The 18,098-nt window shown below is 50.6% G+C and overlaps 1 protein-coding gene across 2 annotated transcripts in view; it reads left to right on the plus strand.

Moving 5' to 3' along the window:
- The first annotated feature begins 1,246 nt into the window (after positions 1–1,246).
- Positions 1,247–18,098, plus strand: part of BMP7 (bone morphogenetic protein 7) — an 84,575-nt gene continuing 67,723 nt past the window's right edge. For both annotated transcript variants that reach the window (XM_055544637.1, XM_055544638.1), the window contains exon 1: positions 1,247–1,801. In XM_055544637.1, the coding sequence (XP_055400612.1) occupies positions 1,384–1,801 (418 nt within the window). In that variant the 5' untranslated portion in view covers positions 1,247–1,383. The remainder of the gene's footprint in view (positions 1,802–18,098) is intronic.

Consider the following 18,098-nt stretch of genomic DNA (forward strand, 5'->3'; position numbering starts at 1 on the left):
GCGGGCCAGGCTATCTAGTCTCAGAGGTGGGGAGGAATTCTTTAGCCCACAAAATTTCAATCACTCAACAATCATGACTGTGTAGCAACAGTGGCTTCCAGGCCCTGGATTCAGGGGCATCTGAGAGAGCACAGGCCTGGGCCCCCAGGGAGCTCCCTGGCTAGTGGGGAGACAGGACAATAAAAACAGGACAAATAACTCAAACAGTCATTCCAGACAGGGGAGGGAGGAGGGGTTAAAGAAAACAGGTGTGTGGGGATGAGGAGGGGAAGGAACCTTATCTGCGCTAGTCTGGGAGGAAGTGGCACCTGAGTGGCACCTGGAGGTGGAGGGCTGGCCAGATGGCTGGGGTGGGGACAGAGACAAGTAAGGAAGAGAGTTCAGGCAGAAAGACTGGCAAGTACAAAGGCAAACTGGCAACAAGTTCAGGGAGGGATCTGCGTGTCTGGAGTAAATGGAAGGGGCAAGAAAGGTGAAGGGCTCGAGTGCCACCTCCTCCAGGAAGCCTTCCGTATCCCCGAGCTTCCTCCGATCTCCTCCAGCTTGTTCCACCGCAGCGCGAATCCCACGGGTCCCGCTCAGGCCTCCTACCCTGTCCGGACAGCGAGTCCGGAGAAGGCAGGGCCGGCTCGGATTCCCCTCTCCGCATCCCCGCGGCGCCCAGCCGGGCGCTGGGCACCCAGCGCGCACTCAGTAAATATTTGTAGAGCGCACTAGAAGGAATGAATGAACCCATTGGGCGCCGCTGGGGGGAGGGCGGGGCCGAGGGCAGGTGGGAGGCCGCGGGCGCGGGAGGGGCCCTTGGAAGCCCGTCCTCCTCCCCCTCCTCCTCCTCCTCCCAGGCCCCAGCGCGTACCACTCTAAGGCTCCTGAGGCGGCCTCTCGTGCGATCAAGGGCGCGCGGGGCTGGGTGAGCGACCTGAGGCCCCTGCTCTGAGCGCCGGAGTTAGGAAGAGGGTGGGTCCCTGCCGCTCGAGAGCAAGAGCGCGAGAGGAGCCAGAGGAAGGAGCGCCCGCTCGCCAGCCGCCTCGCCGCCTCCCCGGCACTCGCTCTCCCGGCTCCTGGGTTTGCTAGCTGCTCCTCCCACCCGCGCCCGCCTCCTCGTTCGCTCTCTCGCTCGCTCGAGCCGGCTTTCCAGCCCCGCGGTGCGCCCGGACGAGTGCGGGGCGAGGGGCCCCGGGGCCAGCGCCGAGCCGGGGGCGGGGGTCCAGGCAGAGCGCAGCGGGTCGGGGAGGGGCCATGTCCGGCGCGGGCGCAGCGGGACCCATCTGCAGCAAGTGACCGAGCGGCGTGGACGGCCGCCTGCCCCCCTCTGCCACCTGGGGCGGCGCGGGGCCCCGGTGCCGGGTGCCCGGAGCCCGGGTCGCGCGTAGAGCCGGCGCGATGCACATGCGCTCGCTGCGCGCCGCGGCGCCGCACAGCTTCGTGGCGCTCTGGGCGCCGCTGTTCCTGCTGCGCTCCGCCCTGGCCGATTTCAGCCTGGACAACGAGGTGCACTCGAGCTTCATCCACCGGCGCCTCCGCAGTCAGGAGCGCCGAGAGATGCAGCGCGAGATCCTCTCCATCTTGGGCTTGCCCCATCGCCCGCGCCCCCACCTCCAGGGCAAGCACAACTCGGCGCCCATGTTCATGCTGGACCTGTACAATGCCATGGCGGTGGAGGAGGGCGGCGGGCCCGACGGCCAGGGCTTTTCCTACCCCTACAAGGCCGTCTTCAGTACCCAAGGCCCCCCTCTGGCCAGCCTGCAAGATAGCCACTTCCTCACCGACGCCGACATGGTCATGAGCTTCGTCAACCTCGGTGAGTGGAGGCGGGAGGGAGGGGGTGCGCCTCTGGGTCAGGAGTCGCTTTGGGACAGGGAGGGGGACGCTTCTTAACATCCAGCCCGCCCATCTCTCCACTTTTGGTCGTTAGCAAAACTGCAGCCAAGGGTCTCCCACTCCCCTGCCTTAGTGGACCCTAGCCGCGCGCCCCGCAGGTAGGGCGAGCCGGGCTCATCTGGCCTGTGGGAGTTTGGGGGGAGTGAGGACCGGTCTGAAGCCCTCTCTGGGTTAAATCGGTGGCCGCACCTCTGGGGCAGGAGGCGCCGGGCGGGCCGCGGCTCAGTTCAAAGCGCGGGGCTCGGTCATGTGAGCTGTGCCCGGCCGGCTCGGCCCGCGCTACCTGGATTTAAAGGGCCCTGCTCCGCGAAGCTGCCTTCCCGCCCTTTCTGAGCCCCTCTCTGCTCTGCCCGGCCCTGGCATCTCGGGCGTTGCCTCCCATCCCGGCCCTAGCTAGCCCTACCTGTCTCCTCCCGGTGCGCCCGCCATAGCGTGCAGCGCGCCCCGGGCGCCGCGGGGGCCCCGTTCCTGACCGCTGGGCGCCCCCCTCGCTCTCAGCTCTCCTGGCTGGAGCTGGGGAAGAAACATGGCCATTGCGGGCTTTCTATTTTAAATATTTAATGATAGGTCCCGGACCGGCAGAATCCGTTTTCAGCGTTTATCACGTGTGGCGCGCAAACCATGGCTTTCGGCTAATGGGTGGCAAGGGATCTCCCAGCAGACGCCGCCGGGGTAGGCTAGGGGACCCGGCTTCTGACCAGAGCCCCGACGACCCCGGGGACCTCGAGGCTGGCGCTGCGGCGGGGGCGCGGTGCTCCCCTTCCATCTGTGCACGCACACTCACCAGGCTTGCTCAAACTAACCCCCAACTGCGCGCTGTAGGGCTGATGATCAAATATTTGGTTTCTGAGATAACACGCCCCGATAGCGCTGTTTCCTGAGCCGCTTTCATTCTACATGTGTAACTTGCTGCGAAAATACGTACGAAGTCAAGACAGCAAACTCACGCCCACCGGCGCTGTGTCAACAGGGAAATAATGGTCCTAAAGCCCCTCGCGGGGCACCCGGGGCGTGGATGGAGGGTGGCGGGAAGCGCGGATCAACCTTAGCGCTTCTTGCACCAGATAAGGTCCCTGGAGTTCCCCGGACGCCATTGTCTGTCCTTAATAATAGCCCCAAATCAAATAGTGAAACGAGTTCCAACGAGAGCAAGGGGTGGGAGGTTTAGATGCCAAAATGACTTCAAGAAAGTTTAAATTATACTAGGCAGCTTGTTAGAATGAGGCAACCCCATATGTCCTGATTTAGAACAATCTCCAAGATGTATGAGGTGGAAAAAAGCAAGGTGCAGATCAGTGAGGTTACATACATGTGGTATATCAGCCTTTCCCACTGGGAAAGACACCATGGACTGGAAATAGATTTCACTGGGGTTTGGGGTGGGGGGTGGTGCGGCAGGGCAGAACTGGGTTGGGGCCTTAGGGATTGGGAGTTAAGGCCAGATTTTTTCATTGTCTGCACTTCTGTCTGTGTGACTTTTCCCCCCCCCCCAACGTGTATTTGTGACCTATACCAGAAACTAAAGAAAAATCCCAAATATGTACATATAAATACATCAGTTAAAGCAGAGTTCTGTAGCCATCCTGAAGCCAGGGGTTAACCAGGGCCCTTTCTCAGGCTGGGGATTTATGGTATCTTTTCTGTTCTGTTGGGTACCAGCGACTCTCGGTGAAGGCAGCAGGTCCCGGTGGTGGCCTTCAGAGCCTGGCTGAGGTCATTCGAAAGGTATTTGTAAGCCCTGGCTTCTGTGGAGGGCTCTGCAAACCCAGAGCTTTGGAAAGGACCCTACGATTTACGGACCAGCAGCCTGGCCAGACCCGGGCTCCCCGCATGCCAGAAAAGGACCAGGTTGCCAACTGGGCACCTCTGGGAAACTTGGGGCAGGGCTGTTTGCTCCCGCATGGCAGTGGGGAGCAAGCTGGAACTTGTTTGGGAAGGCCACAGCTGGGTGGTTTTCCTTCTCTGGCTGTACACACACCTTTCAACCCGTTAGCCACATTTCTTTCATCTTGAAAGGACAAAGACTGGCTTGTCTGAGCCTCTTAATCAGTCGGGCTGGCTTTGGGCTTTGTGGGATAGTCCTGACTTTCTCAGGTCTTGCTTTCTGGAACATCACTCCAAATTAGATGGCAGAGTGGCTTTTAACAGAGTGCCCTGACCTTGTTTTCTTTCTTTCTCGGCCCCTAAAACTCGAGGTAATTAGTTGGGTGAAGACCTGGACTGCATTTGGGCAAGACGCTTCCTGTAGATGTTTCTATGGTTGCCCTTTAATTTCTGCTCCGCAGCGTATGGGAACTAACGTCCGATCTCTTCTGTTCTGTAGGGGTTCCGAGATTTTGCTCAGGAGGGGCTGGGGGTAGCAGTGGGGTTGGAGGGAGGCATGTAGGAGATTTGCTTGGAGGCTGAGAGAAAACACACAGCTTTTCCTTGGATTGCAGTTCATATTGACTTGTAACATACAAAGTTTTCTAAAGGAGTGTGTTTAGTCTCACACTTTACCTAAAAGTGAGAAAATGTCATTTATTCATATGCAGCTACCTCTTGTTATCATGCAGGGGACCCAAGGGGTCTGTTGGGGATTGTCGACAGAGACCTTGAAGGCAGACTGACCTCCACCACCCGATCCTTGCCCCAAAGCCCCCTCCTCCTTCCACCACCCTCTTCTCCATCACTGCATACCCCTGCTGTCCTGCAGTGCTTGGGGGACTTCAGCCTGAATTCTGAAGGCTTTTGCAGACCTGGTACGTTTCTTCTTCCCTCTGTCTGCAGCCAGACTGGTTTTTGTTCCTGCAAGTCATTCTCCTCAGAATTCAAGCTTTTTGCCAGGCTGGAGTGGGATCTAAACAGAGAGGGAACTAGAGGAGGATTTATGACAAAACCAGGTGCTGAGAATGAGGACCTCAGACCGCACCTTGTGACAAAGACCAGCCTGTACAATAAAGCCCGTGTGACGCTAGCTGAACTGCCAGACGGAGACTTGCATCTTCCCAGCCTGGGCCTCTTAAGTTCAATGGCGAGATTTGTAAACTGGTTTGGATTAACAAGCCCCCAACTCCTCTGTGTAGACTTAATTTTGGAATTCAAAACAGGCTACCCACTCTTAAATTGTCCCCAGGCAATGTGAGTTCTGCAAACCGAATCTGGCTATAGCTGCCCCCCACCCTCTTTCTTTGGAGAAATTCAGCAACTCTTTCTGGAATCTTCTAAAGAAACCGTGGCACTGGGGGTGTGTGGTACACGTCTGTCTCTGGTCCAGGTTATGAAGGAACAAAATTTGTTTCATCTTTGAAGTTAAGGTTAAAAAAAAAAAAAGGAAGTTAGAAACCTGTCCTTATTGGGCTCAGGGTCTAGAAGTGGCTTTTGTTAATGTAGCCGAGGCACAGGGAGGAGGCACAGGGAGAAGGCCGTTCCGTTTTACTTTTATTTTATACCATCTGGTGATCCTTTTTGTTGACAAGTGTTTGGCATTAAGATCTCTCCTTTTGCCCCTTCAGAACAGGCCCTACCACTGTAGAGTATTAGAAAAAGATTCAGTTACAGTTTAAAAATTTCCTTCAGGGAGTGCTTGCCGAGGGAGCACGGGCTGCAGGCACTCGCAGCTGTAACCTGGCTTGTGTTAAAATTTGGAAAGGGCTGTCCCGCATTCCAGCGCTCAAGCGCCGGCCTTCACTGGTGAGCAGCCAGAGGTTAATATAGATGTCACCCAGCCTTCCCTCCTTCTCTCTTTCTTTCTCTCTTTTCTGCAGAGTGCCTTTGCTATAGGAGCGTACCAACAGCTGTGTTTTCAGTAACCCTTTCAACATCACTTCTTTTAAACCTCATTTTCCTGCTTATATAAATCAAAGATCTTCTCCCCCACCCTCCTCCCAAGGATATATGTGACCCAGATTTGAACTTTTTGGATCGTCTTTGTAGTTCCCTTCTGGAATCAGAGCAGGTTAAGGCCAAGCCCTGGATGCCAGCTCGCATGGCTGTTTGTGGTTTTGATTCCAGAGTGGTTGATTCCAGAGTTGTCACTCGGTTACGGGGTGGCCCTTGAAGAGGGTGAGAGACGAGACCTGGAGAAGCAGAGAGGGGTTCTCTGCATGCACAGAGAGAGGAAACAGCTTCTGAGATGCAGCTCCTGTGAGCTCTGGGTCGGGGCCTTCCATCGCGTCGCTGCCTGTCAAGCCTCTGCCGAGATAAACACAGCTGGCCCGCGATCCCTTGACCACCGGCGTGCCTGCGATGTGAGCGAATATCACATGTCTGCTGAACTTGGAGAGAGTGATGACTTCATTCCAGGGAGAGCCTCATCTAAATTGATTGATCACCCGTATCGCTTTAATATCATCCCCCGCCCCCCCTCCCCCATTGGGTAAGGTCATATTTGGCCCATTGTGAGAATCAGAGTGTCCTAACACTCTCCCTGTCTCCACCCTTCCCCAGCCTGCCCGCCCATTTAACCAGCTGCAGATTTTGAATGGAGAGCCCTCTGGACCAGGCGGCTGACCCCGTTCATTTTTTGGTGACCACCTCTTCATACCTTGCTGGGGGCTGTCAGCATGGCTGGTTTGTGGCGGGGGATGCTGGAGTGCTTTGCTTTAATTCGCTCTGGCAGTGTCACCGGGGTTAGGGCACAGGCAGGGATGTGTGGGACCTGTCATGTTATTGTCAGAAGGAATGCGAGGATTAGCCTTTAAAACGTGGCGGTGGGAGAACACTGCAGCTGTGTACACTTATTATAGAAGATTTAAGTCCCACTGGTAAAATCAATATATTGAATTGCTTGACCCTCTGCTTTTAATTAGTTTCAATCAAATGCGCCGGTGTCATTTTGCCTCCTCTCGCCTTCCTGGGGTGAGGAAATACCAATATTTACATAGAAACTGTTAATTTGTGGTGCAAAGGAGAATGCATTTAGCTTTGCACACCCAAATTGCTCCGACAATGTGAAGGATACCAGATCGGCATGGCGGTGAGCGGCGATGTCACCTGGGTGAGGCACCGGCCACATCAGGGATGTTTGCTGCCTGGCTCCAGGATGTGCTCACAGGTGCCTGGACCCACAAGCGCAGTGTGTGAAGGTGCAAGTCTTTCAAGAAACTAGCCGAGGCTGACTCTGCAAGCCAGACCTGCCGCGATTCACCCCTGCCCCCGTCATCTAAAATCTTTTCTCTGCCTTCCTGGTTGTTTTGAGTCTGTTCTCCCGGCCTGCTGGGTCCTTTGTACCGGGCGGCTCAAGGCACAGTACTTTATTTATTCCAGAGCTTCAGAGGCTTTTCTTTCCAATTCCTGAAACAGTTTATAGAGGAAGGGGGGTGCTTTCGCTCAAATGATCCCATGTACAACCACAGCTATTATGTGAACCATTCAGTATTAGTTGTGTGTTCAGCTGCAGTTGAATTCTGGGTTTTGCAGCAAATGGCATTTGACAAATATTATTTGACAAAAAATGTGACTCGATATTTCTTAATGTGGAACAGATACTTCCCAGTTAACCTTCTGCGGGGAAAAGTTGCCCAAACCTGACGTGAAATGGCAATGTGGATGAATACCAGGGCTGCCTCTGTGTTTTACCTCCCCCCTCCCAAAGTGGAGTGTTTATGATTTGGGGGGATATTAGCAGTGCATGAAGCTTGACACTTACTTATGTGAAACTCAGAGTAGCATGTGCGATGCTGTCCTTTCAACATTTGTGTCGGGAGGCATTGCTGGGAGCCGAGAAAAGCCTTAGCTGATCCGAGTGGAGTGGATTGAATTAATGACAACTCTGAGAGCACCAGTTTTAGGGTAATTGCTTTATTGTTTTGGAGCCAGGGTGCTTATAATCTGGTTCCTGTACAAACATGTTTAACGTGTGTTAATGCATTTGCAAACCAGAGCCTCTCAGCACAACCCTGCTTTTCATTAATTGATGTCGGTAGCATGGTACAGTATTTCAAAGAGCTGGCCAAGTATAAACTGTGTTTCCAATTTCCTTCCTTTCCTGTGTTTGGAATGCCAATGTTAATTTGTTCCCATGCAGGAGCAGGGGCTGCCAACTGCGGCTTTCTATAAAGGGCTTCACGGTGAAGGCTTCCAGCCCTCACTGATGCTTGGGGCTGCCTGGCCAAGTTTCCTGACACTTTGCAGCTAATTCTGGGTGATATATGGAGTGGGGGGTTGGGGGGCTTCACTGCCGTGTAGCGGAAGTTCCTGGTGACAGCAGAGGGTGTGACTTGGCGAGAGAGAACGGCACGGCATCCACACTGATTCTCTTTAGACACGGCTTAAACCCCTGTGTCTGTTTCCACTATGGTTGCATTTTAGCTGTGTGACCTTGAGCAAGTTACTTAATGTCTCTGAGTTTGTTTCTTCATTTTAGAAAGCTGGATAGGCATCTCTTCCTCCACAGACCCTCATAAAGACGAAATCAAATCTCGTGTGGGTAGAGTCTGGTACACAGTAGATGCACAATAAATGGTGAACCTTGTTTCTGTTTTGGTGGCCAGATCACCATTCACGTTGGTATAATAGTCCAAATTTCAGTTTTTAAGTACTTGATCTTAAAATACCAAGATTAAACCACCCATGTTGTTTTAGGGATATGAAGAAAATGGCCCTAAAGATGTACATCTTTGTGTACACCCATATACCCCTCACACATTCATTTTCTTCTTTAGAGATCAGTGAAGTTAGAGCACATCAAACTTACCTGAGGATAGATAGAGTCTAATGCTGGGGCTTCCCAGGCAGCTCAGTGGTAAAGAATCCAACTGCCAATGCAGGAGACCCTGGTTTGATCCCTGGGTTGGAAAGATCCCTAGGAGAAGGAAATGGCAACTCACTCCAGTATTCTTGCCTGTGAAATCCCATGGACAGAGGAACCTGGCAGGCTACAGTCCATGAGGTTACAAAGAGCCGGACACGACTGAGTGACTGAGCACACACACAGAGCCTAATGCTGACTTGCTCTCGATTTTAGCATCAATGGCTATTTAAAAATTTTCTTCCTCGGGCACCTGAAACTTGAATGAGGGCTGCACAGGAACTGTCTGTACTGTCCACGCAACGTTCCTGTAAATCGAAAATTATTCCAAAATAAAAACTTTTTTATTTCAAAAACTCATATTACTGACATATTTCTTCCCATCCCTTCCTGGAAAGCGGTCAAAGTACAAATTGTCTTTTCCTTAGAGGGAGTGACAAGCCCAAAGCATTCATTAACAGACCAGTACAACTTCCCCACTTTTTATGGGAGCAGGTGCAAGGCTGCCCCCCACCCCCGCCCCGCTGCATTCCCCCAGCTAGGGTTGGGATAACACATCCCTGAGTGGATTCAGTGTGTTTGGAAGCCTCTGGAGATCAGTGGACGGCGGGGGTCTCCAGGGCCTGAGACGCAGGGTGGGCTTTCTCACCCAACTTTTCCCATAAATTCTCTTCAGCTCCTTTGACACCATTTGAAAACTCTTGACTTAGCGAGTATTAAGGTTCCCCACATCTTTGAGGTCACGTGTTATTCTTTCACTTCTTTACCTCCCCAGAGTAGCTTTCAAGTTTCAATCTTCTGTTGTCTGGCTTAATTAAATTTGGCTGTGAATAAAAACTTGCAGTGTTTCCAAAATTGCGGACTTGCACGTTTTTAAACATTGAAGTTAGGCCTGTACCATCTTGTAATGCCAGCCTCTCTCCTGCTTTCACGTAGTTTGGAGGAAAAAAAGAACCCAAGCACTTAGCATGGCCATCTACCTAGAATGGTCCCTGCGCTCGTCTGCCCAGTGGTTTAACCACGCACTCAAAGGCAGGCAGGTTATTCTGTAGTTTCGATGACTTGTGTTCTGGCCTTCAATAAAGGAGTCTCCTCTTGACTGCTTTCTCAGGCATTCTTCCTAGCCTACTCTTGCCCTGCCCTGCAGAATTCTTACAGCACAGAAAGCGTTCAGACATTGGCAGTTTGTATGCCTGAAAGACGTAGAGCTGTTCTAAGGCAGTGTCTTCTGAGTGTGTGTGTTTTTTTTTCATATTTATTTATTTGGCTGCGATGGGTCTTAGTGCAGCATGTGGGATCTAATTCTTTGACCAGGGATCAAACCCAGGCCTCCTGCATTGCGAGTGCAGAGTCTTACCCACTGGACCACCAGGGAAGTCCCCCTGAGTGTTTTTTAATACTGAATCCCTACTAATAAATCTTTGAGTATGCACCCAAAGAAGAAATAGATCATATAATTACTCCTGTTTTAGGTTTGTACTCTATAAAACAAAGACTAAAAGAGAAATCTAAGTAGGAGGCACTAAAGATAAAAAAATACAAAATTCTGATGTTCACTAATACACATTTTAACTAATGCATCATTAGTAATTAGTGCAAAGATTGCAAGTTTAATTCATTAGCCAGACAAATGTAATTTTTGCTACCACTAAAATTTTCAACTTGATGGAGTTTAGTCTTTCAAAACTTGCAGTTCAGCAGTTTGGAGGCAGCGAGCTAAAGGTCTGGTCCTAAATTTTGATTATTTTGATCCTTGGTCTAGTCAGCATCAAGAGTTCACAAAGAACCCCACGAATCTCAGTAGTTTGAAATCACAGGGCCTTGTTGTTCTCTTGTTATGGGTGCGTTGTGGGTTGGCAGGGTGCTCTGCACTTCGGCCAGGAGGGAGGGTGCTCAGGACTCCAGGCTGATAGAGCTGCCACCCTCTTGAATGCCACCCTCTTGAATGTCACCAGTTACAGTACCAAAGGGAAAGACAGCATGGCTTGTCCATGGGCTTTTCCTCATTCCAGCTGGAAGCAACATGGGTGCTTCTGCCCACATTTCATTGGTCAGAGCCTGTCACATGGCCAGACCTGACCCAAAGTGGCAGGAGATGACAGTCTCACCCCAAGCTTGGAAAGAGACAACTGGGAAATGGCACTCATGATGAGCACACTGATGTAAGCGAAGGTGCTCTCACCAGATGAAATTATGGGAATGGAGCAGGTGAACTGTTGGCCGCCTTACTGTAATAAGGTCTGTATTTTTCAATCTCATCCACTTAGTTATGCAGAGATTTTTTGAATCTCCATCTTCCCTGACGTTCATCAGTTCTTGAAACTTAGTTGAGAGTATGCTGTTTCCCGCCCTGTGTCCCACTGCATCCCTCTTGCCTACCCTAAATCCTTGCACCCCATTTTGGAGAACAGTGTTTCTGGAAGTGTCCCAATCACTGAAGTATTCACGTGGTTGGACAAGAATAACCGCTTCTCTCGCTTCCCTTGTAAAATGACTCGCCTCTTTAGGACCTGTCTTTCAGCAAAAGCATGCTTCAGCTGCCCTCGGGTTCAGTAGCCAGAGAATCAAGGAGCCTGACACTCATCTTGGCTCAAGAGGTTCTTGCCCTCCTGGTTGGTGTTTGTCCGGGATGTGCAGGTGACTGCCTTATCATGAGGTCCAGCTTTTCCTTCAGAGACACCTCCTTGTCCAGGCAGGGTCTCCAGGCAGGGTCTTGCAAAGCTGAATCTAGAAACTAAATGTCAGGGACTCCTTCATTATCTAAATGCATCACTGAAATAAATCATAGTGATAATGTGGGAGGGTTGAGATCTTTCTGTAGCACTAATGGATTTATAACAGCCTCCCTTATCTGGTTCCACTCTCTCTGGTTCTGCATAACAAGTCGTATCATTCCCATTTTAAGGAGGAAGAGGCTAAAGGGCCCCGAATTTACAGAGCTAGGAAGTGGTGAGGTTGGCCTTTGAATCCAGCTCTTGCTGAATGTAAACCTATTCACGCTTTCCTCCGGGGGCCCAGTGGAGGTGTGTGAAGGGCGGAGATGGAGCACACGGGCAGTGGTGATGAGACCACCAGAACAGCCTCTCAGCCCTTGACCTTGCCTTTGTGGCTCTGTGCTCTGAAGAGGAAAATAAAGATAAGCAACTCACACCTTCCCCTTCACTCTCCACCCTGCTGTGGAAACTCCCCTCTGTTCTGTCTCTGTGCATTAAGAATTATTGACAGGGTCAAGGGCCCTGAGTGCCTATGTACTGGGGTTCCTATGTGCACCCCACACCCCACTGATGGGAAAATTCCAGAGGCAGCTAGGGACTGATATTTTAATAGCAATACCTCAAGACACCTTATGGAAAGGAGGAGTAGTTTTTACCACATGTATGGAAATAAATATTGCATACTGATTGTAATAACATCAAATCACCATCAGTCTAAATGTCCATGAGTGGGGGACTGGAGAAATAAATTTGTGATAAATTTATTTATACATGTGTAATGAAACAGAAGGGAAATGCAAGAACTTATTTTTTTATGTATCAACTTAGACTCAAAACAGTGTCAAGAGAGAGAAGGCCAGTTGTATAGGAGGATGTTTAGGGTGTAAGCATTCCTCATGGTGTCACAATAGACACACACAAGATCACCAGATAATACCATCTATCGTTGGGCGAATACATATTATGGAAACAACGCCACAGAACTCACACCAGCTGCCTTTAGGGAGGCAGGAAAGGGATGGGATTGGGGAGAAATTTTAAATAAACTTCAACTATTCTGGTTGTTTCCATTATTTTAATAATAAGACTGGACTCCCCCTGCCAAAAAAAAGAAAAGTAATATTGGACTTCCCTGGTGTCCAGTGGTTAAGAATCCACCTGCCAATGCAGGGGACATGGGTTCGATCCCAGGTCTGGGAAGATTCTACATGCTGCAGGGCAACTAAGCCCGTGCCCCAAACTACTGAGCCAGCACTCTGGGGCCCACGTGCCGTAACTACTGAGCCCACAAGCCACAACCATGCCTTCACACTGTAGAGCCTGTGCTCTGCAGCAGGAAAAGCCGCCACTATGAGAAGCCCATACACCTCAGCTAGAGAGTAACCCCTGCTCCCCACAACTAGAGAAAGACTGTGCCCAGCCACAAAGACCCAATGTGGCCAAAAATAAGTAAATGAATAATTTTTAGAAGCAATTTTTTTAATGTGTTTTAATAATAAGAAATCATTGGAAAGTGCAGTGTGCTATTCTGGGTTGGATCTTGGAACAGAACAAGGACAATAATGGAAAAACTGATGCAATCTGAAAAAAATTGGGAGTCTAGTTAATAGTCATCCATCCATGTTAAATTCTTAGGTTTGACAAGTGTCCCACAGTTATGGAAGATGTGAATCTTGAGGGAAGCTGATTGAGTATACACGAGAACTTTATACTGTCTTTGCAAGTTTTCTATAAATCTAAAGTTTTTCTAAAACAAGAACTTTATGGGGAGGGGGGGGAAGGAAGCAACCATGGTATTGACTCCTGCTAATTCTTAGTTGTTTGAAGGCAGGAGGAGAAGGGGGCAACAGAGGATGAGATGGTTGGATGGCATCACAGACACAGTGGACATGAGCTTGAGCAAACTCCAGGAGAAAGTGGAGTTTCGGGGAAGGACAGGGAAGCCTGGTGCGCTGCAGTCCATGGGGTTGCAAAGAGTTGGAGACAGCTTAGTGACTGAACAGCAAGTTTTTAGTTGTGGGTACCTAGATATTAGTTACGTTTTCCTCTGCATTCGGGGCTTCCTTGGTGGTTCAGACGGTAAAGTATCTGCCTGCAATACAGGAGACATGGGTTTGATACATGGATCAGGAAAATCCCCTGGAGAAGGGGATACTGACAACCCACTCCAGTATTCTTGCCTGGATAATTCCATGGACAGAGGAGCTTGGCGGGCTACAGTCCATGGTTTCACAAAGAGTCAGGCACAACTTAGTGACTAAACCACCACCACCCTCTGCATTCTTCTCTGTGATTACATTTCTCCAAGCCCCAGTGAACCAGAAAGCTCTCCCACTGGATATAGAAAAGTCCTCACTGGAAGCTCAGCCCTGAGGTGGCTCTTGGCGGTGTGGACCTGGGGAGCTGTCTTAGAGTGTGCTCAGGATATCATGCCCCGAAGACCAACAACTCATCAATCCACAGAGCCATTAACCCAACGGGGCCTCAGCCAGCAAATGAAAGCCCCACGTGGCAGTGTCCTGAGACCTCTAAAACTCTCTCTGCCTCCCTTCAAGAGATGCCCTGTGTAAAGCAGTCCTCTGTTTATAAGCAAGAAAGGCAGCGGGTGGGTGGGTCGTATCAGGTCTTTCAATTTTCTTCTTGGTCCTGAACTTTGTGAAATGCACCCCCCACGCTCCCCCCGCATCTTCCCTTCTCAGGTTCCTTTTTCTGACTGACTTGACCTAACATTTGACGAGGGAGAAGCCCTTAAAAATGGCAGTGGGGGCCTCAGAACCTTCCAGGGCTAGTAAATGTTTATAGGGTGGAGGCACTGGTTGGTCATTTCCTTTAGGAGGAAACAATAAATGAAGCTACTTGCCTTATACCTACTTACCTCTGAGCTCTTAATTGTCTTAATATACTGGTCGGGGGATGGGGAAGGGAATCCAGAAATCTCTGGGTCTCATGTGCCTCAAACACCCTAGGAACTTGGAAGCAGCCTTTTCAGGTAGCTTTAGAGCTGAGTTTCCAGCCTCGGCACTGCTGACGTTTTCAGCTCACTCTTCTCTGTTGTGGGGGAGGGCATCCTGTGTGCTGTAGTAGAATGTTGAGAAGCATCGCTGAGCCCTACACGCGAGCTGCCAGAAGTTGTGACAAACAGCATGTTTCCAAACATCTATCAGAGGTGCCCTGCGGGGAATGGCCCCTGACTGAGAACCACTGGTTTAGGCTTGATGTCGTTGTTTCAGTCGCTAAGTCGTGTCCGACTCTTTTGCGACCCTCTGGACTGTAGCCCACCAGGATCCTCTGTCCTTGGGATTTCCCAGGCAAGTATACTGGAGTGGGTTACCATTTCCTCCTCCAGTAGATCTTCCTGACTCAGGGATCGAACCTTTGTTTCCTGCATTGGCAGGCAGATTCTTTACCACTGAACCAACCAGGGAAGCCCTGGTTTAGGGTACCTTTCCTCAAACTTGGAAATTGACTTGAGAACTTTTGCTTCAAACCCATCTGCCCATGGTGATGAGTTGGGGCAAGACTGATGGATCATTTTCCAGTTGAAAGGAAGACAGATTGCAATCAAAATGTGAGCCCTGTCCTGGGATCCCAGCTCTGCCTGGATTTGAAACACCCTGGAGATGAAAAGGAGGTCAGATCTCTAAAGTCTCCTGGGAGCCAAAATATTTTTACAGCACCTTCTGCCCAGTGATACTAAAAAATGATTGAATACACACTTAGAACTGGTCTCTTTGTTTCCTTCCCCAAACTTTGCTCTGGAGGAAACAGGGCAAAACTCTCTTGCAGCTTCCCTGGTGGCTCAGATGGGTAAGGAATCTGCCTTACCATCTGCCTTACCAGTACCAGAGACCTGGGTTCGATCCCTGGGTTGGGAAGATCCCCTGCAGGAGGGCATGGCAACCCACATCAGTATTCTTGCCTGGAGAATCCCATGGACAGAGGAGCCTGACAGACTACAGTCCATGGGGTCGCAAAGAGTCAGACATGACTGAGTGACTTTCACTATTCACTACTCTCTCTTACCTTGTTTCCCTCCAGCAGGTAACTTGCCAGGGGCAAGGGGGTGCTGGGAGCACAGAAGCAGTAGTTTCTATTTCTCAAGGCAGCTCAGAGCTGTAGTAAATAAAGCAGGGAAACCCGCTAATTTTTGTGCAGGCTGTGAGCAAAAATGACTTGCTCATTTTTTAAAAAAGAGTGGTAAAAGAAGAATATTCCATGATGTGGAAATGAGATGAAATTCAGGCTCCAGTATCTATAAAGCTTAATTGGGACTCTTTTTGTTTGTGTCTTGTCTGTGGCTGTTTTCATACTCCATCCACGGAGTTGAGTGGTTGCTACAGAGATGGCACAGTCTCCAAAGCCTAGAATATTTTTTATCTGGCCCATTATAGAAGTTTACTGACTCCTGCTTTAGAACATCAATAACCCTTTTCCTGGGGAAAGGTAAATAGTAAAAAAGGAAAAACCCAGTTTTATCTGCCTCCTTTGTTTTCTGTGGACATCCAGTGATGCACAGATACGCTTTCTCTTCCAGGATGTTGGAGGGGCTCCTCTGAGTTTGAACAAACTCTTAGTTAAACAGATTTGAGCACTTTCTGGCATCTCTCATGTGGGGTGTGCATGCATACATGCTTCAGTTGTGTCCGACTCTTTGCAACCCTATAGACTGTAGCTTGCCAGGCTCCTCTGTCCATGGGATTCTCCAGGCAATAATACTGGAGTGGATTGCCATGCCCTCCCCCAGGGGAATCTTCCTGACCGAGGAATTGAACTCTTATCTCTTACATCTCCTGCGTTGGCAGGCAGGTTCTTTACCACTAGCGCCACGGGAAGCCCCTCGTGTGGGGCGGGCATCATGAATTCCCATCAAGGAGATCAAATAGACTGCACAGCTTTTCCTAAATTTACTTCATCCCAGCAGCCCCCTCCCCATCATCTTTTTTTTTTAATCTCCTAAAACACCTCGGGTGGTAGCTAAGACTGGCTCTGGGGTCGGACATGAGTTAAATCCCACCTCTGCTACTTGTTAGCTCTATGACCTTGGGCAGGTTACTAGACTCTAGGTCCCCATTTCCTCCTCTGAATTCGTGTTGGCGCCTGCCTCCTGGGCTGCTGGGAGGATCTGTCCCCTCCAAGGTTGGGGGTGGGGGGTGGCGGTGGAGAGCTGAGCACAGTGCCCACAGGGCAGCAGGCGCCCCATATGTAACATTAGCAGCTGGTAGTGATGCTGTTACTTGCCCGGCCAAAACTCGGACCGCTCTGGAGCTGGCCGGCCCATGCAGGTCCTCCTGCTCCTCTGCCTGGCATGTGGGGCAGTGGGATGCACCGCTGCCTCCTTCTGAGGGTGGGAGCTGTGTAGACACATATCCCACCTGCTGAGCGCTGTGGGACCCGGGGTCAGGTGGTCCTCCCCTTGGCTGGATGCACTGTGGTGAAGTGCAAAGCTGGTCTCTGTTGACTGAGCATGAGGCAAACCAGGAATCTGCCCTTCTTATTATGGATCCTGTTATACTAGAAAGTTGCTTCTTGCTGATGGTAATCTGTGTTTATCGATGCGGAGTTTGAAGGAAACACCCGATGGTCAGGACTAGCTGGATGGTAAGCCCTCCAGCTTACGACACAAACACGACTATGGACTGGCCTATTTTTAAAAATGAATAAGGCTTTTACAGTAAAATTATACCTTTTTTTCTGAACTCTGTCCATGTCAGACTTGGTGGCATTTCCTGTGTGTGTGTGCTAAGTTGCTTTAGTCGTGTTTGACTCTTTGCAACCCCATGGATTGTAGCCCGCCAGGCTCCTTTGTCCATGGAATTCTCCAGGCAGGAATACTGGAGTGGGTTCCCGTTTTCTCCTCCAGGGGATCTTCCCGACCCAGTAATCAAACCCGCATCTCTTATGCATCCTAAATTGGCAGGCGAGTTCTTGACTACTAGCTCCACCTGGGAAGCCCAGCATTTCCTTGTCTCACCTCATTTTTTGAGGTGATTGACATTTCTCCCCCTGAAGTGAGGACCTACCCATATACCAGTCACTCATCAAAAAGCACGATTTCCACATTTATTCTTATGTGTGAGGAAACCGGAGCTTGGGGGTGACAAGTCACTTGCTCAGCTTTGGGGACAGCAGGTCTGCCTGGCTTGGAGTCCCAGGGAAAGGTGTGTGACCTCATGCGAGTGACTGAAGCACTCAGATGCTCCAGTTCCCAGCTTCTGTCTTAGTTGCCTTGGGCTCTCAGAACAGAACAGCGCTGCCTGGGGAGCTGAAGCATCACATTCTTATTTCTCACAGTTTTGGAGGTCCAAGATCAGGGTGCCTGCTTGGCTGGGTTCTCTTCTGTCTCTGGCTTGTAGAAGGAGATGGCTGCCCTCTGGCTGTGTCCTCCCAAGATGGAGAGAGAGCTCAGGCCTCTTCCTTTTTCTATAAGGGCTGTTGTGAGGATCTGGGAAGAGAGCTGAGCACGGTGCCCACATGGCAGCAGGTGCCCCACACGTAACATTAGCGGCTGGTAGTGATGCCGCTTGCCTGCCTTCCCAGCCCTTCATGACCTCGGCTAAACCTCATCATGTCCCAAAGACCCCACCTCCTAATACTCTTCTGTTGAAGGTTGGGGTTCCACATATGAATTTAGGGGGGCCCAGAGCTTCCTGTAGGGTGCTAGTGGTAAAGAATCTTCCTGCCAATGCTGGAAATACAGGAGACCCACGTTCAATCCCTGGGTTGGGAAGATCCTCTGGAGGAGGAAACAGCAACCCACTCCAGTATTCTTGCCT

Source organism: Bubalus kerabau, chromosome 13 (assembly GCF_029407905.1).
Source record: "Bubalus kerabau isolate K-KA32 ecotype Philippines breed swamp buffalo chromosome 13, PCC_UOA_SB_1v2, whole genome shotgun sequence".
Lineage (NCBI taxonomy): Eukaryota > Metazoa > Chordata > Mammalia > Artiodactyla > Bovidae > Bubalus > Bubalus kerabau.